The sequence below is a fragment of the Peromyscus maniculatus genome, chromosome 3 (assembly GCF_049852395.1).
Source record: "Peromyscus maniculatus bairdii isolate BWxNUB_F1_BW_parent chromosome 3, HU_Pman_BW_mat_3.1, whole genome shotgun sequence".
Classification (NCBI taxonomy): domain Eukaryota; kingdom Metazoa; phylum Chordata; class Mammalia; order Rodentia; family Cricetidae; genus Peromyscus; species Peromyscus maniculatus.
Genome location: NC_134854.1, coordinates 53,892,408 through 53,916,217, shown reverse-complemented (window position 1 = coordinate 53,916,217; position 23,810 = coordinate 53,892,408). Strand labels below are relative to the sequence as shown.

General features: G+C 48.5%; 1 protein-coding gene across 1 annotated transcript in view; it reads right to left on the bottom strand.

Annotated features, from left to right (window-relative positions):
* The window catches only part of Creb3l2 (cAMP responsive element binding protein 3 like 2), a 116,024-nt gene that overhangs the window by 12,876 nt on the left and 79,338 nt on the right, over positions 1–23,810 (bottom strand). The window contains exons 3-8 of the mRNA XM_006996657.4: positions 20,125–20,300; positions 18,531–18,618; positions 15,445–15,629; positions 12,636–12,782; positions 11,727–11,785; positions 10,496–10,564 (exon numbers count right to left, since the gene is read on the bottom strand). Coding sequence (XP_006996719.2) covers positions 10,496–10,564; positions 11,727–11,785; positions 12,636–12,782; positions 15,445–15,629; positions 18,531–18,618; positions 20,125–20,300 — 724 coding nt within the window. The remainder of the gene's footprint in view (positions 1–10,495; positions 10,565–11,726; positions 11,786–12,635; positions 12,783–15,444; positions 15,630–18,530; positions 18,619–20,124; positions 20,301–23,810) is intronic.

Here is a 23,810-nt window from a genome sequence, read left to right as displayed (position 1 = left end):
TTTAATGGGTCCCGATTCCTAACAGTTTATAATCCAGATCCTGAAGATGAGCAAACACGTAGATTCAAATACATACTTCTAGTCTGGCATTCTGGCAGAACGCAGCAGCTTGATGACGTGTGGTTTGCTGCTGCTTTTCCTGCTGGGGTTGGCGGGGTGAAACGAAATGATGGTGCGTGTATGTGCATGTGTGTACATGTGTGCAGCACTCCAGAGGCCCTGCCAGTCGGCACCCCTGAAGCATCCTGACAGGGAAAAACAGAGTAATTCATCCGCCTCAGGCTTTCACATAGGTTCCTGAGAGCAAACAAGGTCTGGGGAATTCACGTATAATGTCCGGGAGCTGACAGGCTGGGGTAATGAGTCGTCGCCTCAGGGAAGTGTGACCAGTGAGCCCCGGGGCCACGGCGTCAGTCCAAACCACCCGACTCCACAGCTTGCATGCCTTCTGATACGTACCACAGAGTCCCTTCCTCAACACCCTAATGAAATTCACAGTAAAACTCGTCTCAATTACATTCTTTTAACATCCAGTCACGTTAACGTGACAGTAATGTGGCTGGAGTATCGTGTGCGCTGTTAGACATGAAACGTCACTATGACAAATGACCACAGAATGGAGAACTGTAACGAAACTCGGGCGAAATTAAAGGGCTATGGTAACAGCCAGTCTAATGGCAGTGAGGTGTGTGCCACTAACATTCAGTTAATAATGACACAAATATATGTGTGGGGGTGCATTTTTATATGTGAGTATGCATGTATGTGATTGTGTGCTCAAGTGTACCTGTGTGTACAAATGTGTATATGTATGCGTGTATGCGTGTGTGTGTGTGTGTGTGTGTGTGTGTGTGTGTGTGTGTGTGTGTGTGTGATAAAAGCAGAAAGGGGACCATGAGAGAGTTGTAATGAACACAGGTGACTGGGACACAGAAGAGAGACAGAAGCAAACAAATAAGCAATATGAGAATGCCATAATGGAACCCATTCTTCCTATGCTAACTTTAAAACATTCATAAACATAGAGGAAAATAAGCCCCATGGAACCGCTAGAGGTGTATTAAAGACAGTGCACGTGACAGACAGACAGACGGGCTCCGATGAGGCCTGCACAAGCTTCGGGGTCAGGAAGTCAAACTCAGGATTGATTGACTGATTTATATAACTTATTTATTTAGATAAATGGAAAAGATGAGACCTGTTCCTCTGTCAGACGCCGAGGAGACGGATTGCCCGAGTGATGCTGAGCAGGTGCATGGATGGCAGGATGGGAAGGCTGGCTCTGAGTGCGGGGGAGCCCAGTTTAGACCTCACCATGACAACTCCGAGCCTCTCATCAAGTCACGGAAGCTGTGCTTCAGCAGCTAGGCAAAGCTAGTTTCCCTCACCACATCAGCTAGCGGGATCACAGAAGGATCGCTCTGCCTGGAAAGCTGATCCGCTGAATGATGCGTCTCTGAAAAGCACTCGCTACCTCTTCATGGCTAGCAGAAGAGCAAGCTTCCTTCTCTGGAAAGCCTCAGAATGGATATGATATTCCGGGGTGATGAGGGGCATCCTGTGATGCACCAGGACGGGCATCACCACCCGCAGCACTGAAAACCTGGATGACAAAAGCCGGTCAACCAGCCTGGAGGACTTGATGTAAGGAAGGCAGCTATCAGGTGAAACGGAAATACTATTTTAAAACTATGAAAAACAGATCTAAGACCCCAGCGGTCCCCCAAAGCGCCATACACACTTCCCCATATTACCGTATTTTGAATCATCAGTGAGTATGGCCAATTATGGCTTAATGAATTCTTGGGCTTCGGGGATCAAGGTCTTAGTTTAGAGGGAAAGACACTCTTAAATTTTTATCTGGGCCAACAGATTTTTCACAACTTGTTAAATTGGCATGTCCCGTGCTTGATTGAAAATGTAGATTCTTGTTGGATGGTGAAGTGTGATAATAAACCTAGTGGCATCTTCATGCATGTCCTTGCGGAAGAGCAGTCAAAGGGAGCTGCAATCTTGCCCCAAATAAAGCATCACGCTGTACCCTACCCAGCACATCAGAGAAAACCAGGCAAAGCACCAAAAGCATCCAAGAGAACGAGACGCAAACACGCAGGGGCTGGAAACAACGTCAGGGATCCGGTTTGTTATCTTTATATTTGGCTTAGTTTTGTTTTCCTCGATATCCTTTATTTCCAAGATGGAGAGGGGGCAGTAGACAGTGCAAAGGATACACAGCTAGTGTAGGCAAGCTTTTGAACAGTGAAGGAATTCATCCCCTACTGGAGTCAGAAACCAGGAGAAAGAATACGCAGATGGATCCCAGTTACGGACTGGGAAGTTCACCCAACACCCTCTCCATGGACATGCCTTCCGGTAAATCCCACATCACACCTTCCTAGAAACTGAATTAGGTTGTGCTGTGTGTGGAGTGTGTGTGTGTGTGTGTGTGTGTGTGTGTGTGTGTGTGTGTGTGTGCGCGCGCATATAAGCCACTCTGTAGGTGAATCAGCCTCCTTCAGAAGACGATGAAACCTTTTTCTTCTCTTTCTTTTTTGTTTTAACATTCTTACCTAGAGCAATACTTTCCATATGCCGGATCATGAACCTTCAGTGAGACATGAGATCAGTTGGGGTTTAACTGGTGTATTATTTGAATAAAATGAAATCAAACAGAAAACATAGCATCAGGGAACAACAGACAGTGACAAATAATAATGAATACAAGATACACATTAGTTAGTTACAGCATATACAAATCTGTTTTGGGTTATGTCAGCTGTGGGTAATACAAAATGTGAAGTGATTTCCAAAGAAAAGGTCTCAGTGTAACTTAACCATTGTGTGCGTGTGCTCATGCACACACACACACACACACACACACACACACACACACACACACACACACTATACCCACTATACCAATGAATCAGAGACTCAGTGGACTAGATAAGCACTTGTGTCCCTCTGAAGCAAACCCACCCGCATCCCCACTTTGGCTCCCTCCCCACGCTACCGCTGCGCAGTCGTACAAAGCTGTGTCTGGCAAATTCTGAGCCCCCGGGGAGTGCAAAGGCCCGAATATCCACCCCAGTGGGTGGCGGAATGCAATATTCACAATTAGAAATTCCAACCAGGTCTTTCAGAAGGAACAGGAACCATCTCAATACCTTAAAGTGGGACACCTGCAAAAGGCAACGACAGCTAGCACACTAAAACTCTAATTCCCGCCATTTATATTCTTTTGCTCTCTGAGAGTCATTTATGGGGCTCTGGCCTAACTACAAAAGAGGAAGTGGTGTGGGGGGAGGGGAAGCACGGTGAGTACTGTCTCCTTTTTCTGAGTGAACTATTTTCTTAAATTTTTATTTTTATTTCATGGGTATGGATCTTTTTTCGTCTCTATTATATCTGTTCATCACATATGTGCAGCGTCTGTGGAAGCCAGAAGAGGACACTGGATCCCCTGAAATTGGACTTATAGACAGTTGTGAACCATCGTGTGGGTGCTGGGAATCAAACCTGTGACCTCTGGAAGAGCATCTCTCCAGCCTCCTTTCTGAGGGGTTTCTATATTATAGGACATTTATTTTAAAAGTACCAGAAAGCATTTCTGAATTACTATATTACCTACTGCCCTAGAATATTTACCAGGTCTGAGAGATTTCTAAATTCACTACTAAGGCACACTAAAATGCTTTTCTGATCTTTCTGGGGGCTCTACGATAGAGCTCTCAATACCTCTTTGAAGTTTGAGCTATTTCCATATGAAAAGAAAACACACTGCATATACAACAGAGGGTGTGGATACTGGAGAAACGAGAAATGAGTTAAACCAAGACGAAAATCTAGAGAAACGTAATATGAGTCATTTCTCCATCCTCTATGGCTCCTCTGTCTATGGCGGAGGGTGGGCTCAGCCAGTAACTGGTCCAAAAGAGACGAGACGAACTCACACACAGAAGACACAACAGTGTGTGTGGAGGAATGTACAAAGAGAGTGCAAACGAACACGGCTTTGTAGGCTCAGAGGACAGCCCAGGAGAGCCAGGACACAGGCAGAGCCCAGCAGACTTAACTGGGAAGAGCTGCGATAGGAATTCTCACACAGGGTTTAAAGACTAAGAAGAGCAGACCTGAGAGAGGACTCGGTCACAGAAAGGTCAAAGAGCGACATGGGGTGATTTTTCACTGCTAATCAAATGCATATCCCCAGCCCCCGTGGTCTCAGGAAAGGCTTTTCCTCACACCCTCGACGCTGGGTTGCTCTGTCTATAAGGCACTATCAACTCCTATCCCTTGCAGTTTTCTCTACACGGCGTTTGGCTTTGAAATTCTTAGACTCCCAGACGTCTTCATCGCAGTCTTACGCCTGGATCCAGGCTGAGCCTGTGTCTCTTCTCTTTCCACCTCTGGCTCCACCCCACAGCACAGGGTGGCAGAGGACAGTACTCGCTGCTGTCTTGAAGAGACATCAGAAGTCTGACAGTCAACCTCCAGGGTCAACGTGAGGAGGTTTAGAATTGCTTAGGAGACACACCTCTAGGAGCGTCGGGAAGTCTTTCCAGAGAGGGTCTACTCAGGTGAGATGATCCACCCTGGATGTGGGTGGTACCAGCCCACAAGCTGCAGTCCAAGACCAAACGAAAAGCAGAAAAGGAGGAAGCGAGCAGAGCGCCACCACCACAGTGTGACCACCTGCCTCCCCCTCCCACCACGTCTTCTTCCGATTAGACTGTTGCCTCAGACCACGAGCCAGAATAAACCCTCCTTTCTCAAAAAGTTTCCGTCAGATGTTCTGTCACAGCCAAGGAAGTAACTGCTTCCAGAAGGGAGCAGGTATTGTCCTCTGGGCATGCCAGGGCTGAAAGGCCTATCTGCCCTTTCACGTGGGCCCATTCCCAGGGCTGATGAACAAAGCTGGCAACCTAGAGGGAGGAAGTGATATCTACCCCTGGGCAGAAAAGCAGGCTTATTTACAACCTGCTAAAAAAACCAGGGAGTCCTCAAGCCCATGGCCTTCTTAGCCCTAGCCACTGGGAGGGCAATGCCCACCTGGACCTTTTCTGGAATGTGGTGGCAAAGAGAACTAAGACAAACATGTCAGGGGTCACACTGCCTGCTGTGCTGGGCATCACAAAGCCCTCTGTCTCGGACTCCGCAACCTCAGATCTTCTGCAGTAAGGCCAAATGAGACCCCAGGCCTGACACTGTGAAGGGACACACTCTCACTCTCTCCCCGCTTCCCTGACCCCCCTACACCCGTCTCAGCTCCAATCACACAAACAACCTTCACAAAGAACAATCTCTGGTACCCGACTGACCTCAGGGGCCCATGGGTCCCCTGGTTTACCCTTCAGAGAACAGACATGGGGTAGAAGTCCACACAGACCCTGGAAACGGGTGAAGAGCATCTGGACAGAGAATTCCGGGATCCTGGACACCAGCGCAGAGTGCAAGTTCTGGGGAGACACATCCTTGTGGTCTTGCTGACGATCCCTCCCAGGGTCCTCTCTAAAGGCTCTCTTGGCCAGGTCTGTCCCAGGCTGGGGAGAGTGAGGGGGCAGCAGTACAGCATGGGGGGGGGAGGTACATAAAGATCAGGGCCACAGCCAGGGGGCTGCGTTCCAGTCCCTTCCACCTCCCACTACTGTTATGACTTTAACCTCCCTGGGCCTTTCTGGGACTAGCAGGGAGACGAGTTATCTAAGATGCATTTTAAGACCGAGTTCCGGAGAATCTAAAAAGTCAAGGCAGGAGGAGAGGGCCTGGCGCCCACAGCCTTTTAGAGGCAGAACAAAACAAGAGATGAACGTGGTCCAAACTGCACCCCAAACCCTTTCTCGTGATGGGCTGGGTGGGATGTGCCTCGCTTACGCGAAGTGGCCAGAGGGCTAGAGAACAGGATGTCTCAGGAGTGAGTCAAGGGTGGGGCCTTCCTGAGAGCTCCTGTCCTGAGAGGCCAGTGGTAAGCTCAGAGAAGCAGAGGAGTCTCCAGCAGCCCCGACGGGCACCGCTAAGTGCGAATGTACTTGGCTGATTGAGCTGAGGAGAAAGGGTCCCCTGGGACACCATCTCACTCCGCTCTCTGCCTCCTTGATGGCATGCAATTAGCGGATCATCTTAGGGAAGACGGCACGAAGGTGCGTTCACACCGTGTGCCAGCTCTGGAGAGAGAGAGGACACAGGGACACACAGACACACACCCCATGCCTGGGTGGCCTCCATCCAGTGTCTCGAGCTCAGAAAAAGGAGTCCTTTCCCCTAGAAACCAACATGCCAGGAGTCTTTGCTGAATTTGGGGCAAACAGGATCCAGATTGGCTCACCTCAGTACTCTTCATCTGCATATCTTAGCTACGAGAGGCGTTATTTTCCTCTAGTGATGAAACAGTCACTCACCGTGCCCATGGCACGTGAAACCGATGCCACTCTGTGTCTCCCACCCACTTCTTGCAATCGTGTTGCCATCAACGTTTGTCATGCTTCTACTTCCGTCCAGCTGCCTCCAGAGGACAGCGACGGGAGAAGCGTCAACAGCATCGCAAACACAGCTGTGTGTTCATTCCGCCCAGGTCTGTGCTCAGTTCAAACAGCATGTGATGTGACCAGGGGTCCAGAAGCCTTCCCTGCCACCTGCTTCCCGGCAGCTGGTGTTGGGGCACAGGGTCAGCGGTGTTTACACCATAGTCGTTTTGGTCACTGTGGCCTTCCGAGCAAGGGGAGGCCCTTGCGAGAAACAGGAGGAGGGCAGGAGAGACGAGGTGGGGCAGCAGGCCCCACCAGAGACCATGCTTCAGCAGGAACAGCTCTTTTATGTATTTGCCTTTTAAGCCAAAATACATGAACTATGGGTCCTGGATATGATGACCGGAGGAACTCCTGGGTAAAATTATCTGCAGGAATGTTATACGGAATCAAGTTCCAGCCATCACCACCATACAGGTTGTCCACCGGAAGTTAAGTCTGAACCAGGAGAAGTGGAAGAGAGCAGACAGAGACTCGGGAGGGAGCCACAGGGAGGCTCTTGGCACTCAAGAGGCTGGCTAAGTGGGGGTAACCAGAAAGGCTCCCTGTTTGTGAAGCGAAAGAACCCAGGCAGAAACAGAAAAACACTGGGGCCCTGCTTATGTACAGAATGGTTTCTAAAACTCAGAAACAAGGATGTGCAATTGGTTCAGAGGACTCGGGGGCTGGGGGAGCAGGGAGACGTTCGTTAAAGGCTTTGAGGTGACGGACAGCAGGTCACTGCTAATTCTTATTTTGACCTAAAGCATTTGCATGACAGAAAAAGAGAGCTAACCACATGCGTGTGTGGCGGGGTGTAATTTACTCCACTGTGGGAATCATTTTACAGTGCACACCTATATTAAATGACGACACTCAAAAATGCACAGCTTTATCCGTCAGTCACACCCAGGTAAAGGTAAAGACACAGCGAAACAAGCAGACCCGTTCCCTGCTTTGGCCGGTGCCCATATACCAGTCCTGACTGCATTCACTGGCAGCCACTGGCAGGGAAGGGCCAAACGCCAAGGTCCTGAGGCAGAGGGATGAAACAGTTTCAGATGAGGATTCAGTGGAAACACATCCGTGGAGAATGACTCCAGTGTTTGTTGCTCAATGAAAAAAATTTTAACAAGGAAATATGAATTATCCTAAGAAGTCATGATCAATCCAATGTTTGGGGTTTACGTATGTATTCTACATAAACGTTATTGGATTTGTGTGTATCTGGGGTGGGCAGAGGTGTCATCCTCAGGAGGTGTCCACCTTGCCGCACACCAGTTAGGCTAAGCTGACTGGGCAGTGAGCCCCAGAGAGCACTCTAGCCTGAAGAATTTGGATAGCCAGTACTCCTTCAAAAGACGGGTGTGGGAGCATGCTCTAGTTACCCCCAGCACTGGGGTTTGGGGAGTTATGGGGAATGGAGACAGGCATATCCTGGGGGCTCTCTGGATAGCCAGGCCATAGAAATGGCAAGCCCCAGGTTCAGTAAGAGACCCTGTCTCAAAAAACAAGGTGGAGAGTGATAGACAAAGATATGGATTTCAATAGCTGGCCTCCACTCCCTCCCTAGCCACACGCACATGCATGCATAGATCCCCCACAACATTATTAAATAGAAATGCCCTGCCAATAACTGAAGAAGAAATGATTGGAGTCTATAAAGCTGTTTCTAAATGCCTTACACACTTACCTATCTAGGTAATTACTAGAAACTGCTGATAACCAGGAAATGCGTGTTCACATACCTCCCGGGGAGGGTGAGAGGAACCTAGGAGGAATTCATACTTAACTTCAAAGCAAAGCAGTCCACAGTGAACACGGGACTGTCTAGAGGGCACCACAGGCATGCAAGACTTGGGGAGGCCATGGCATGACTGGCTGGGCTCTGTATTAAGCAAATATGGACACGGAAGAGAATCTGCAGTTAAAGATGGGAAACACACAATGGATGCCTACACCAATTCGAACCTTCGGATGTGTGGATACCTGATTTAAGCCAGCAAACAACAAACAAAAAAAAGTTCAAGCCTGGATGTGGGGGTGCACCCCTGTAATCCCGGCGCTTGGGGGGAGGGATGTGTGTGTGTGTGTGTGAAAAGCATAGAGAAATAAACAAGCAAAGCAAAGTGTAGCCAGATGGAGAGGGCCAGAGACCCCATGCCAGGCCAGGTGGCTTGTGGGTCCTTCTCCTCAACAGGCTCCTTCTTGGTCCTCACACAGCCCTGCTGAGGCTTTGCTGCACCCGTGTGGCCAATGGGAGGCCTAACAGCTGAGTCCCGACGCCCCAGGAAGAAAACAGCAAGTTGATGGACTTCCTCCTGGCCCTTCCCCAGCCCAGAGCCAAATCTGCTCTGAGCAGCAAGGACAGGCAGGAGACAGGATGCTAAAGTAATGGCTGAGGTGCAGGATCCAGAGGACCAGAAAAGCCTGGACGTCACCTCTGCTGGAAAGAGGGGGGCCAGAGGGAGATGGGGACTCAGAAGATGGGGCCAGAGAGGAGCAGCAGTGAAGACGTTCCACCAGGTTGGTGGGAGGGAGGGGAAGGGGTGATCCTGCCTCAGGCAGTCTGAGGGCACAGGGGTCAGATAGAGGGCACCTGACCCCCTCTGTGAGTGCCCTTCGGGATAACCAAGAGGGGAGCGAGGGGACTCCCACTGAGAAGAGTTCATCTTCGCAGCCTACGGTTATAGCAAAAACCAAGAGACACTGGACATGGCCTTCAAACGCAAAGCGGCCGTGGAAAGCACCACGTCACTGCTGAAGACTTACCCGACCCCTTGGCCCTTGAAGTCTTATTATTAGGCATCAATGCTGAACCCCATATTGACTAATCCCTATTTCCTTAGCTCTCAATGAATTTTTCTCTGCTTTATTGATTGGACCTATAATGTCACTAAGGGTAACAGGACTCTGACCAACGCACGACATTTTCAGAGCATGAGTAAACACCCTGCATGTCCAGGAACACACACTGACTCAAACATGATTCAGTCTTACCCATCCTAACCCCTGTGTGTGAGCCACAGTTAAACCCAACAGGATCCTTCTATATTGAAATTCGCAGAACTGCTGGGTGATGCTGGGCAAATCACCAACCTTCTGCGCCCCAGACTTCATCTGTATAATGGGGGTAACCTCACCCCACCTCACCAGGATGAGTGAGTCACTATCTATAATGTGTCCAAAACAGCAACTGACATAAAAAATGTCAAAAGAAATAAGCAACTCAGAGCCACAGCTAATTTCTCAAAATGGGACTGAAATATAAGTCATTAATTTTTTGAAAACAGGCTTACAAAACCATTGAGTCTCTTTTTAAACTGATAGACATGATTATTGCTGTAATTAACTGTAATTAAATCTCTGTGTCTCCTTGTCCACCTCTAAAACTGAGTGTCATTTTCAGGAGACTCAGACTTAGGGACTCCATTCTGCTCTAAGGTCCCTTTTTTTTTTTTTTTTTTTTTTTTTTGGTTTTTCGAGACAGGGTTTCTCTGTGTAGCTTTGTGCCTTTCCTGGAACTCACTTGGTAGCCCAGGCTGGCCTCGAACTCACAGAGATCTGCCTGCCTCTGCCTCCCGAGTGCTGGGATTAAAGGCGTGCGCCACCACCGCCCGGCTCTAAGGTCCCTTTTAAGATTTCTTTATTAATTTGGTTTTTTTGTGGCACTCGGGACTGAACTGAGGGCTTTGTGCATGGTAGGCAAGCATTCTATGACTGAGGCACACTCCCAGCCCACTCCCTTTTAACTCCCTTATAGAGTCCTCACTATGATCATCCTCCCACCAAACACTCAGAAGACCATGTATGTGTTATGTGTGCACGTGCATTTGTGTATATGCCTGTGTGCATGTGGGGAGTCCATGAAGCAGAACCAGTAAGTGGAGCCCAGCTACTTGAGCATCCAGGTACAGCCCCATTTTCAGCGGAATGCCTCCCGCTCTGGTCTTGCACTATGACCCCTCCCACCATCTTCCGGCCACACCCACCTATTGGTGTTCTCCAGCACCTCCACCTTCTTCCGAAGTTCCAAGTTCTCAGTTGAACAAGACTCCACTCTGGGGAGAGAGAGCAAAGACACTCCGTCACTCTCCAGCGGGCAACTGCTCAGCCAGGGGCTAGGGTTGAGGTGAGTGGCACCTCAGAGAGAGACGTAGCGGTGGCCAGTGAGGAAGAGCTGAGAGCGCCTGGGTGGAGAAGAGAACGAGAGTCCAGAGGGACAACCCAGCGGGCCAGCTCTCCTCAGGAAGGAGTGCGCGCGGGACACACGCAAGCCCCGTCAGGCATCTCAGTCTGGTTCTCACCTCTTCCTGTTGCTCTCATCCATCACTACACTACAGGATGGAGAGCCACCAGCGAGCTGCACTCCTGGCCAGGTCTGATAGAAAGCTGAGAGCTGTGTGAAAGGCAGGGAGGACCAGAACCCAGGACAGTGATGTGCTGGAGCCCACGTGCCCAGAGAGGCAGAGAAGAGGGATCCACAGAAATAATCTTGGGTATGAATGCCTTCAGAACACAGCAAAACAGAATGGGCTTCCTTAATGCTACTTTACCAACACCTAACTCAGGTCATAGACACACTACTTCCCATAGAAACTTCTAGAACCAGTTAGAAGTCGGCCAGGGTCTTATCTCACATGCACAAATGAGAAAGATTCAGTTATGGGTCTTCAAGCGTCTCCTTCCTATCTCAAAATCACCCCAACTGGTCAGCTGGAGAACTACTTTCTAGGGTCGGTAGAGATGGAACTTAATTCACACTTCTCTTGGAGCCCTTGGGGGGCATTCCAGGGCTTTCTCAAAAGAACAAAGGGTGCCTTCATGTATTTTTGCAAAAAAAAAAAAAAAAAAAAAAAATTTTTTTTTTTTGTCTGCCCACAGAGTACAGGAAATACCAGAGTCTGATTTGTGTCATTCAAGGCCAATAGGACCTGGGTCAGCAACACTGCTCCTGTAGGCTGAAGCCAGGCATCTCAGAGGAGTTTCAGGAATGTCACTATCTAATGCTTGCTCAAGGAGCCTAGAAGCAAAGACTCAATCAAGACCATGGCCAGAAAGCTGTGATTCACACACCATAGTTATAAGCAGTTCCCTCACATGACCACCAGGGGGCAGGAAAACACTGCTGATGCACGGGGGATCAAAGACGCCAACCTGAGCCCCTCAGCCTGTTTGGTGGACTATTTCCTAAAAACACAAGCAGTCAGTGAGCAGGCCTACTTTTTCTCCAGGCTGTCCATGTATTCTTTCTTCTTTCTCCTGCTTTCTTGGGCAGAAATCTGTGAAAGAGGAGAGGGGAATGAATTTCCATTTTTATAAGTAAAACAGGGTGCATGGAAAACAGGAGGCCACCTGCACAACTTAGGTGGCCAGCTCCCCTTTGTTTAAACTGTGGACTCTCATCTATTTATTACCAACTCTGTTTCTGGCCCCAGCAGATCCTCCCAACCCGCCATCAGTCCTGGGTCACAGACTGATTGTTGAAATAGCTCAGAAAGATGATGTCAGCTCTCTGGGCCTCAGCTGACTCAATTATATATAAAATCAGCCAGCTGGGCTTGGATGTGTATAAACCGTCTGCTGGCTCTGCATGAGGGTACAGAGGTGTAACTCTGGTTCTCTCTCTGCCTTCCTTTCCTGCTCTTTGCCTGGGTCACAGGCCTGGGCCTCACCAGCCCCCTTCAGGCCTAGAGGCAACAGATGAGCCCAGACAGAGACCAGGTGGCTACTGAAAGTTTGTTTTTAATCACAGACCACTACCAAGAAAAACAAACCTTTAAGTAACCTAGCATAAAACTACAGTTGTTTATAAATTACACATAGGGCAACTAGAAGAAAATATTACATACATCGTAAAAATCGGAAGGCTGAGATATATAAAAAGCCACGTAAAGGGAGATTCTTGTATGTCCTCCTGCTTCTGAAAGGCTATCATGCACCAAGGAGTCTATGTACCAGTGTGAGAGCTCACACCCAGTGGGCGGAAAGACCTGGAAAGGATGGGCAGATGGTGTCTACGCTCCTGACCTGGCTACCAGAAGTCCCGCTATGGACTTTGGGGGGGTGGGGAGGGGCGCTGCTCAGTTCTTCCTTTTCTATCACAGAAATGCCTAGCGTGGAACAGCTCACCTTATTCTTGATTTTTCTCCGGATTTTCTTCAGGGCCTTCTCCTCAGATTTTGTCAGGGGCAGTTTGGTGGGAATCGGATAGCCCTCAGCAATCAAGGTCCTCTTCTCTTCCTCCGTCAGGACCAGTGGGCCAGACCCCTGCAGCTTCTGCACAGACAGGGAGCAGAGACAGGTCAGAGAGGCGTGGCTGAAAAGGACCTCAACACCGGGTGTGGAGAACCTGTCACAATGGGTCGCTAACAGCGGGCGCTCCGAAGAAAAAGACAAGAGAGAGAAGAGGTGCCTGTGTGGGTGACTCATTTATTTACGTGTGTGTGTGTGTGTGTGTGTGTGTGTGTGTGTGTGTGTGTGTGTGTGTGTAGTATGTGTTGTTATATGTGTGTGTGGTGCATGCATGTAGAGTACATGTGTGTGTGTGCCCATGTGTGTGCATGTGGGGGCCAGAACAGGACACCGGGCATCTTCTCAACTGTAGTGAGACAGAGTCTCTCAATGAACCGGAAGTTTGATGTTCTCACCTAGGTTGGCCGGCCAGTGAGTTCTCGGGATCTACCTGTCCCAGCCGCAGGGCTGGTGTTACACAAGGTGGCACATGGCTGGCAGCCATGCCTGGCTTTTTTAAGTGGGTGCTCGTGATTCAAACTCAAAGTCCTCGCGCTTGCCGAGCAAGTGCCCTGCATTACCTCCCCAGCCTCCCACGAGGGGACTTTAAACCCAAGAGTTCTAAATCAAAGGGAAGGCTGGAGAGGCCTCCATCCACCTTTCCCAGGAAACACCCCACTATGTAGCACACACACACAAAGTAACGGTGTAGAATTCGCACCCCACATCCCCGGAGGCTTAGGGGTAATGGGAAATCCCCTTGGAGTGCAGCTTCATTCAAGACTTGTATTGCTCGCCCACTGAAGGGCTAATTTTATAACTAGCTCTATCCACACCACACTTGCTCTTCCCCTCCACTGACAGCTAAGGGGCCTGAAGTCCCAGAGACACCCCAGGAGGCATTTTCCCAGGAAGTTCTGGTTTCCGGAGTCCTACACTGCCCATCAGCAATGAGCATGAGAACCACAGCTCATCGCATTTAGCCCAGGACACAGTGATGTGTGTATATTAGTCACACAAGCTGACGCACTGGTGCCTAATCTCCATGCTCCCTGCCACAGAGGACATCTCTGAAGTGGCTTAGGATCAAGACTCGGAGCTGAAGGGACACCCGTAAAATCTCGAGAGCCGTTCAGTGCCCGGCTGGAATGTTGACTAAAGGAGCATTCAGCTTTCAGAGAAAAATAATCCTTGTGAGTTTACGGGATGAGAAAAGGCTTAGAGGAGAAGATGAGGCTTGGACGCTGCTTTCTGGAGAAGTGATGCCTTCTAAGGACAGAGGTGGTGTTCTGAGCAGAGGGCAGTGCTCTATACTCAGAAAAGTAACGGGAGATGCCTCTGCCCAGAGCAGGTGGGCCCATGAGGCTGAGACAGCAAAGGATGAGCTGTTTAATACAAGTAGAGGTATTAGGGCCCCACGGGGCATTTAGAGAGCAGGAAACACTGCCTGGCTGCTAGCAAGAGTAGGCGGGTGGGGGCTTCCCTCAAAAGTGTGCAAAGTAGGTAAATCTTGGAGGGAGATGCAGACAGACAGGATGAAAGGAATTCCAACAATCTAAAGCCAGGTTCAAGCAGAAAAGGCAAAGAAGGGGACATGAATTCCTTTGTTCTCAGTAACGGTGACATGTTGTTAACATCTAAAACTTATGGGGACAAATGAATCTCAAACTTTCAACATTATCCTGACAGTTGGTTCCCACACCTTCTTAAAATATTTCATTTATATTTGTTAGTCATAAACATTGCAGGCATGTATGAAATTCTCAAAGAATAGAATATTATCTTTAAAAGGTGTTATTCATTATAGTTTAATTTTAAAAATCTGACTGCAAATTTTAAGACCTCATAGAAATCAGAGTCCCTCTTTAGAACAACAAAATGAGAGTTCTCTACCCCTCCTTTTACATGTGTGTGGGATGAATGATGACCTGTGATTTTTGTCCCAGGACCCTGGGTTAAGAGCCCCCAACACACACAAAGATTAAACTATGATTTTGAGCTCTTGACATCAAAGAACTTGATCTCAGAGAGACTTTCTTTTCAAATTTCACCCAAGAACGCTTATCTAAAAGATGAAAGGCATTCCCTAGTGCACACTAAGTAAGCATCCTCTCCATTAATGGCAAGTGTTCATGGTGGAACTTGGAGAGAGGAAAAGAACAGAAATGGTATGCCTTAGGCTTCTGGGCCTGGAAAACAAACAAATAAGTAAGGACTAGAGATGTGTGTACGAAAAAAGAATTACTGAGATTTGTAGGCAAGTCTTTACAAACATGTTTTTTGGGGTTCCTAAGTTCCCTGGTGACTCGGTCCCCAGTGGAGTGCCATTGAGAAGTGTGGATGTGAAGAACATGCTGATGTCTTTTTGCAGGAGTGAGTTGGGTGTCACTGGACTGGATTTGGTTACCATGGAGGTGTGCTGCTGCAGAGGGTCCCTGTCCTTCCCCCTCCCTGTTTCCTCTGTCTATCTTTCTGCTATGCACGGAGCACCCTCCCCAGAAGCTAAGTAAATATAGGCACCATGCTTTTGGAATTCACCACCTCCAGGACTGTGCACCAAAACAAACATCTTTCCTAACTTCCTCAGTCTTGGTTATTTTGTTATAGCAACATCGCATGGACAAAGACTTCTAACCATTAAACAAAAATTTCATTACAAGAATGAAAAATCATTCTGAGAGGATTCCTGGCCACCCAAGATACTTACGTGTGGAGCTGTGAGGAGAGGAGATGTGGACAAGGCAGAGGGGCCCCGGGGCATGGCTCTGGCGGGGCTGTGGGCCTGAGACAGGCTGAAGGGATGCAGGCGTGGATTAGGGCTCAGGCTGCCCTCTGAGTCACTGCTGTGGCTACTGGGTGGTGTCGGTGGTAAGTGCAGCTGATCCACGGAGGCTGAGGACGAAGAAAGCGCATTTCATCCATCATAGAAGAGGAACACGAGACTGGGGGGGGGGGGGCAGTTACACACGTGTGTGTTTCCACACTAGGAGCTTGGGGTAGGTGCACAGAGTGGTGACTCTCTAGGCTGACCTGGAAAGTTCTTTAAGATGTGATGTAGCGAGAAGGTGGGGGGTGGGGGGTGGGGGGTGGGAAGGCACAGAATAGTGTATCCAGTTGTCCTCTCTTTGTAGGAAAAGGGAAAGTGAACATAGAGTCATACTTCCCGGTCTTAGCACAAACCTACCCTGGGCAAGCATGCATGAGACACAAACAAAGGGGTGACCCTGGGGGGTAGCCTGGGAGGGGGGGGTGCCCCTGACAGGGTGTTGACAAGACTTTTCATGATGTTCCTTTGTCATTTTATTTTTGCAACATATTTTGAGACAGGTACTCCTCTACCCCAGTCTGGCCTTGAATTCTGGATAGCTGAAGAGGACCTTGAACTTCTGATCCTCTTGCCCCCCTCCCCCACCTCTGGAGTGCTGAGATAGAAAGTGTGCTTCACCATGCCTGGTTTTGTGTGGTACTGGGGGTGGAATTAACGGCTTCCTGCACGCTCTGCAAGCATTCTATCAACTGAGCTACATGCCCAGCCACTCTGTATTCTTCTTAGACAGTTTACACAGGTTGATGGGCAAGTCGTGTTAGTAGTAGGCAGTTTTTAAAACAATCTTTTAGGAAACTGCCAACCCGAGAGTGCTGTGGACGCCTTGGAGAAAAGCCCCTTTGTTTCTGGAGGAATGTGCCTGGTGGGGCCTGCGGGCAGGAGGCCAGGCATTCTTCATTCAGAAACCCTGCATTGACCATTAGATAAGTAGTCACAGGAAAAAGAAACAGGGTGCAAGGTACCCTCTCCCCTAAAGCCTTTCTTCAGGGCACATTACCAGGGGTGAGAGCACCCCATAGGTGTTGGGCCAGCACCCCCAGGGCAGTTGGAATGAGCTTCTGAATGGAGAGCATCACCTGGGGTCCACCCCCAGCTCCCTCCCTCTTTTTTTTTCTGAACAAGATTTTTCTGTTCTGCCAGCCACGGTTGCTGAGGGAGATTACATTTGAGGGCCCCTCACCCCAAGCCCCTCCTGGGGGCCTGGCTCCATGCAGCATCTCTGTATCTGCAGAGCACTTGCATGCTTGACACACCTGAGCAGCTCAGGGGAGGGCTGAGTATGCCCTTTCAACACATCACATGCCTGGCTAGAAAGTAGGCGTGGCATAAGTATTAGCCAGGGTTGCCAAGGTTTCACCCATGCCAGGAATATGTGACACTGTATGTTTAAAAAAAGAAAAAAGCAGGGATCGCATTAATCTACCAGCAACTCCAGCTGAACTCCCAAGGACACCAAGAGTTCTTCTGCCCCCTGGCCCAGCACCGGCTAAGCTCCAAAGCTCCGCGTTTTTCCTTTCTGAGCAGTGAGTAGTCCACAAAGGAAAGAAGCAGGCTGACAGGAAAAGCCTGCCCATCTGGACACAGGTGCCTCAGGATCAGATTTCTAAACATCATTTGAAATGCTGCTCCCAGGCTGCAGAGGGAGCTGGGGACAGCAAGCTATTCTGCCTAGAAACTTTGATGTACGCCAGGATATTCAATTTCTTTATCTCTTTATCCAGGATAACGAGGGAGGATTGCCATGTCTCCTCCACTGACCCCAGATCCTGACGCCACCACCGGGATCTATTGTTCAGGTTGTGACACTTTCTGAGCCATATCACAACATAGTGAAAAGAACAAGATACGTTGGGTGGTGGTGAGCAGCCAAAAAGATGAAAGAAATTGCTTGAAAGCAGACACTGGGGCTCAAAGGCATGAATGTGTGCCGCTCAATGCTGAGAAACAAAGGCTTGATACAGATGCAGATGGAAAGTATTAACTTTTTCCTTCTTTACAGGTAGTAAAGGCAGTGATGGCCAATCCTGATTCAGTGGTCTCAAATACAGTCCTGAGTGGAGTCCTAACGGTAAGGAAGGTAAATTGTATACAATGCTCATATACAATGTGGACACTGTAGCACACACACCTTCTCTGTAATCGTGGATACTGACTCCTTTGTTGACCATGCAACAAACTGTACATCTAAACATATGTTGACCATGTAAATAAAAGGAAGGTGCGGCACCAACAGACACAGAATTTTAGGAAGAGTGGGCTCCATGCTGTGTATAAATGAGGTGCTGAGAGCTTCCTGTGCCCGCCTGAGGCGGAGGGTCTGCATCCAGGATCCCAACTCAGCCTCATACGAGAACAGAGTCAGGAAAAAAAAAATGATGTAGAGAACTAACAAAAAATAAACAATTCCAAGGCATGATTGGGTTCAAAATGAATGACAAGAGGCCCAAAGAGGTACACCATCGGGACCATGGACATTACCAAGCAGGAAAGGGGTGCACCACAACTGTTACCCAAACAGGACAGCTAAAGCCCCACCCTGATTGTGCAGACACATTCCGACTTCATTTACAGAGGGTTAAAACTCAAGCTTCAGCTGAGCCACTCAGAACTGCTGTGTACCCGTGGGGTGCTAGTGGGTTCCGACAGGGGGTCTCATCAACCGCATGCAAGTCACAGCAGTTGATAATGGGTCTAAAAACCCATCCTTGGTAAGCGTCAAACCACACTAATGCTTAGCTGAAAATAAAGGACGTAAAGAGAAATGACCTTATTATAGAAATGTTTCGCTTTCAAAATATTTCTTTGGAATCAAGATTCTTAAGAACAGGACTACTCCGTACAGCCAGCTACCTCTGTAACCCTCTACTGCACAGTGCTCCCTTCCCTTTAGAATGGGCACCTAGGGTGTGGGAGGAAGGGGTGGGGAAGGAAGGGGTGAGGGAGAAATGAAGGGGTGAGGAGCATACCTTCTTTAGGAGAGAAGTTTAAGAACTGATCCACTTCATGAGGCTCCAGTTTAATCTTAGGAATAACTGTCTGGCACGAGGATTCCACCTGGAAAAGGAATTTCAAACGTGAGTTTTCAACTTAGTTACAGACTTTCCAGAACAGGGGCTGTTTGTCAACTGTGTCTTATTATGAGGCCAGCACAGAAAGGCATGGGCCTCATCTTACCTCCTCCCAGCCAGACCTGGGAACTGACAACTCTAGTGAAAATCCAAGGCTCGTTATATTACTATTATTACTATCATATCATCACCGTTGTTGTTATTATTGTTATTACTAGTGGTGGTGACAATGGTGTTATGATAAAGACATTTATGGTAAAATACTCTGGTAAAACTTCAGAGTCACAGGCTTCCAGTTTGTCCTACCCCTCCGGACTCCTCGATGATGGATGACAATATCTAACTATAAAATACCCACCAGGGAAAGGCGAGAGGGAGCCAGAGGACAGGATCCTGAACCGTTAGTTACATACATACTTCAAAACCAACTAAGGCCGGAAGAGGTGACTCAGTAGCTAAGAGTGCTTGCTGCTCTTACAGCCCTGGGTTCAGTTCCCAGCACCCACACAGTGGCTCACAACCACCTGTAACTCCAGTTCCAGGGGATGCAATGCCCTCTTCTGACCTCGGTGATTTCATGTATACATGTGGTACATACATACACAATACACACACACACGTATAAATCAACTGGGCAAATCTTCTGGAGCAAAGATCTCAGGATGCAGATCTCTGGAGCCCACCCAGCGTCTAGATAGGCAGTAAGAAAGGAATCCTGGGTCAACTGCAACCCAGATCTCCTCAACAAGGAGGCTGTGATGGGTCTGTGGCTCTCCCAATATGTTACCTTTTCAGGACCAGACATTACATCCTGCGGATAGGAGATGTGACTACATGGAGATTTCTGGAGACACTATAACTGGGGCTCTGAACTTAGAACTGGAAGATATACAAGCGTGATTCTGGTCCATCATCAGACACTGGAAAACACTCAGGGAGATGTGGAGTACAATTAAATTCTACTTCCCGCAGCCAGGGGCTTCAGCAAGAGGGAACTCCTGCCTTCCTATAATCTCCACTAGTAACATGGCATGCGTGAATCAGCAGGTGGGAGGTTCCTGGATTGGGAAAGAGCAACTCAGCAGCGTTCTAGCAAAAGAGAAGTCTATGTAGAACTGGCATTCACAGTCACCCTGTTGCTGAACGGCGTGGACTGTACCATAACCTCAACCATTCCTCTCCCACCAGGATGAAAGTCAATGTCATGGACAACTCTTCTCCTTCTACTATGTTTTTAATTTCATAATGGCAATTAAGTAAAAAAAAAAAATGGAATCATCTTTGCTACTGATTTTTCTATACAACACCTTCAAAAGTTGCCATAATCAACGTGGATAACATATTCTTGATACACTCGTGCATACAAACACCCATGAATGCATGCATACATTCTCCCTCAAACACATGCGTCTCCTAGGATAAGTGCTTTACTGGAGACCAAAGATCTCTACCTTTTGATAGCTATATTTATAAGGAAGAAAACTGGATATACCCCAGCACTCATATCCAGAGGGGACTCTTCTTTCTCAAAAGGAGTAGAAATGGCTGTGATGGTCAGAGTGACTGAGGGAACGAGCCCTGGGGGTTGCTCCTCCGTGATTGGCTCTGTCTTGATGGTGGCCGAAGGGAAGTCTGCAGACAGGTACCACTTCTCACTCTCCACTTCCTCTGTGGGAAAAGGACAAGCCACACATGAGCGCATCTGGGCAGCGGGTATAAATGAGACACGGGACCACTGACGACTCTGCAATCACAGCTCCGACCGAGAGGAGACTAAAGGGAGACAAGTTTGTGAGAGGAGAGGTACATGGATGAGGAGATGGGCAGCAAGAAAAAGATCTCCATTTGCGTATGCCCAGACATGATAAACAAGCCTGAAGAAGCATTGGAAGGGTTACATGGAAAAGATAGAAACCGGGTGTGGTGGTCCACATAAGAATGTCCTCCAGAGGCTCACATGTCTGAACACCTGATTTCCAGTTGGTGTTGCTGCTTGAAGCTGAGGGGGTGTGGCCTTGCTAAAAGAAGTGTGTGACTGGGGGCGTGGATGTTGAGGTTTCCAAAGCCCATGCACGCCATTTCCAGGGCACTCTCTGTCTTCCTACAGCTCCAGATGTGAGCTCTCAGCTCCCATCTGCTCTTGACGCCATCTCTAACACTTGCGGCCTGGATTCCTTGCCCCGGGGGACTCTAACCCTCTGGAAACACTCATCCAAGGAAACCCTTTCTTCTATAGGTCATCTTGGTCACGGTGTGTCATCACAGCCGTAGGGAAGGAGCTGGTGCGCTGGACTTCCTGGTCACAGCAGGAGGGGCCTGAGTACACAGAGAGTAGGATGGAGGGAAGGTTTTTAACCGCGTAACATGTTATACATTTGGTTTTCAAACCAAGTGAGCATGCTATCTATTTAAGAATAAATTAGTATAGTCAGAAGAAGGAAAAGAGAGGTTAATGGTCGGCAAGCAAGGCCTCAGGACAGAGGACTTCTCCACAGTGATTGGTCTCCTTTCTTCCTTCTTTCCTTCCTTTCTTTTTTCGGTTCCCACTCCCTAGTTTTTGCCCTCTTCTGTGTCCCCGCCTACATCTCAAATTTAACCAGACTTCCAGAGATGCTGCACAGACCCCTGGGAAAGTTCTGGGTTTACTTGGCTGAAATGGATAAAATACTCATCTAGGGAGGTGGGCAGGGTCTTGGTGAGCCTGGGTTCTGTCTTGTTACCGAGGCTTTCGTGGTGATCACTGGGCCTGGGGAGAGGTAACGACTAAGCAGCAAGATGGAGCCAGTGGGGCTCCTCGGCCACTGGACACATGTTGCCCTGGAGTTTAAGCAGTACCAAATTGCTTTAGAGCAAATTACTCAGCCCGACCCTGCCGAACAGAGGGTGGAGAAAGGAAGGAGAGCCAAGACTCTGGAAACATGCAGAGAAAAAGGAAAGACCAGCAGTTCCCAAAATCCACAGCCCTCAACGGACGGACACCAGCTTTAATAAAGGGGCGCACACAAAGCAGACCTGTTCCTCTGCTATTTGAAAACAAGCCCCGCCTGCTTGGCGACCTATAAAATGGTTCAGGGGTGCAAAGCAGTTCCCACCATGAACATACACTCAAGAATTTGGCTCCAGTTTTAGACAAAAAGGGGGTTGCATGAAAAATCGTACAGAGAAGCTTGGGAATAGCGACAAAAAGTGGAAGTTCACAGAGATAAACTTGAACTCCATAAGCTGCTTCCTTTGAACACAGAAAAGGCTAGGCTCCTGCTCACAAGGCGGCATTCTGCTTTCAGAGTGAGTCCTATAATCTGCCGAGTGTCTGTCTAGTGCGATGGGGGGATTTCCGTCAAAGGGTGTGGGCGACATCCTGGACCAGGAGGGGCTCCTTGGGAACAAAGGGCCTTTTAATGGCTGCCAGAGGAGGGAGACCACACTGTACTTGACACATAGTTCTGCTGGCCAGATGGGCACCCTGCTCAGCTTATAGAAACAACCAAACCACGAGCCGAAGGAAGACTACTGACTCTCCACAAGGAGGCTCAGATCTAGAAGGCTGTCCTCAGGAAGGAAGACGCGGGGAAGGCACGCTGAGGACAGAATGGGGAAGGGAGGGAGAGGCAGAGAGAGTGTCCAGATCACTTAGGACAGAACGGGGACTGGGGGGGGGGACCCCTTTCTTCACTCAGCAGTGAGATGCTGCAGCTGATGCCTGTAGAAATCACACTGACAGCCCAAACTGAACACTATTTGCCACCAGAAGAGGATGGAAGAGATACAGTAAGGAGAAATTTAGCCCTAGGTATAATAAAATGAAGAGGAAGGGGCACTCCTGGGAAAATGGCCCCACGCAATGACCAGCAAATGGTGAGGTAAGGCCACATGTCCGATTGTTATAATCTAAGTGACTGTGTCCCAATTTAATTCACAATACACGCACCAGACAAAATTAAGTGCAGAAAGCACACTTGAACTTGAAGCCCGAAAGGAAGATGAAATTGGTTCTTCTATTGGAGTAAAACTGTTGTCAACAGACAAGAGCATGTAGGACACAGGAAAGGACAGTGTCTGCTCTTCATGCTCAGCCCCGTGGTCCTATCTGAAAACATAATCACTGCTGTCTTGGGAGCAGAGGCTACAGAGCCAGCAATGGTACCTGACTGCAGAAGGAGGCATCCTCTCCTATAGACTATAGGAGTTGTGACTCCAAGCTCTGCTCCCCTAGCTTAGATGAGGAAAAACAACTGGCGTTGCCACCATGCTTCCAATCCAGTACTGCAGTTTAGTCCTCCATGCTGACGATGCTTTGGGTTAAAATGAAGCCCACGCTCAAAGGCATCATCTCTGCAGACGAGGAAACTGGCATATGTAAATCTCCTTCACACTGCCATCTGAGGTTGGACCCAGATCGCTGCGTTCCTACTAGCATTCTTGCCATGAAGGAAACAAGTCAACACATGGATGAAGATTTATGCATAAATATGCTCACTACACTCTGATTTAGAAGGACAAAATGTGGGAAACAACCAATCCACGAAGAAGGTGAAGATGATGAGGTGAATTATGGTATATCTATACAGTGAAATGTTTACAGACATTGACATATTTACAAAGCCTTTTCAATAATAAAGGAAAGTTCCATAGTACACTAGGGAAAGCCTTGGTGTAATAATATACGGTTGATGAAGAAAGGAGACTGTGGTAATTTGAATGAAAATGCCCCCCATAGACTCTTAGGGAGTGGCATTATTGGAGGTGTGGCCTCGTAGGAGGAAGTGTGTCTCTGGGGTGGGGGGTGGGGGTGGGCGTTGAGGTTTCAGAACCTCAAGCCAGGCCCAGTGGCTCATTCTTCCTTCCTGCTCCTTTGGGTCGGGATGTAGAACTCTCAGCTACCTCTACAGGACTGTCTGCCTGTGTGCCGCCACGCTTCCCACCATGACGACAATGGACTAAACCTTTGAACTGTAAGCCAGACCCAGTTAAATGATTTCCTTTGTAAGAGTTGCTGTGGTCACGGTGTCTCTTCAAACAACAAAACACGGACTAAGACACTAAGAAGCAAAGGAAACTCGCCTGAACATTAAATACAGATCAAGATAATTGATCACTCAGAACATTGTGGCCTTTTTCTTATTCTGTAACCTTTTTATAGTATTTCTAAAAGCCTATATTTGAAACTATTAATATTAT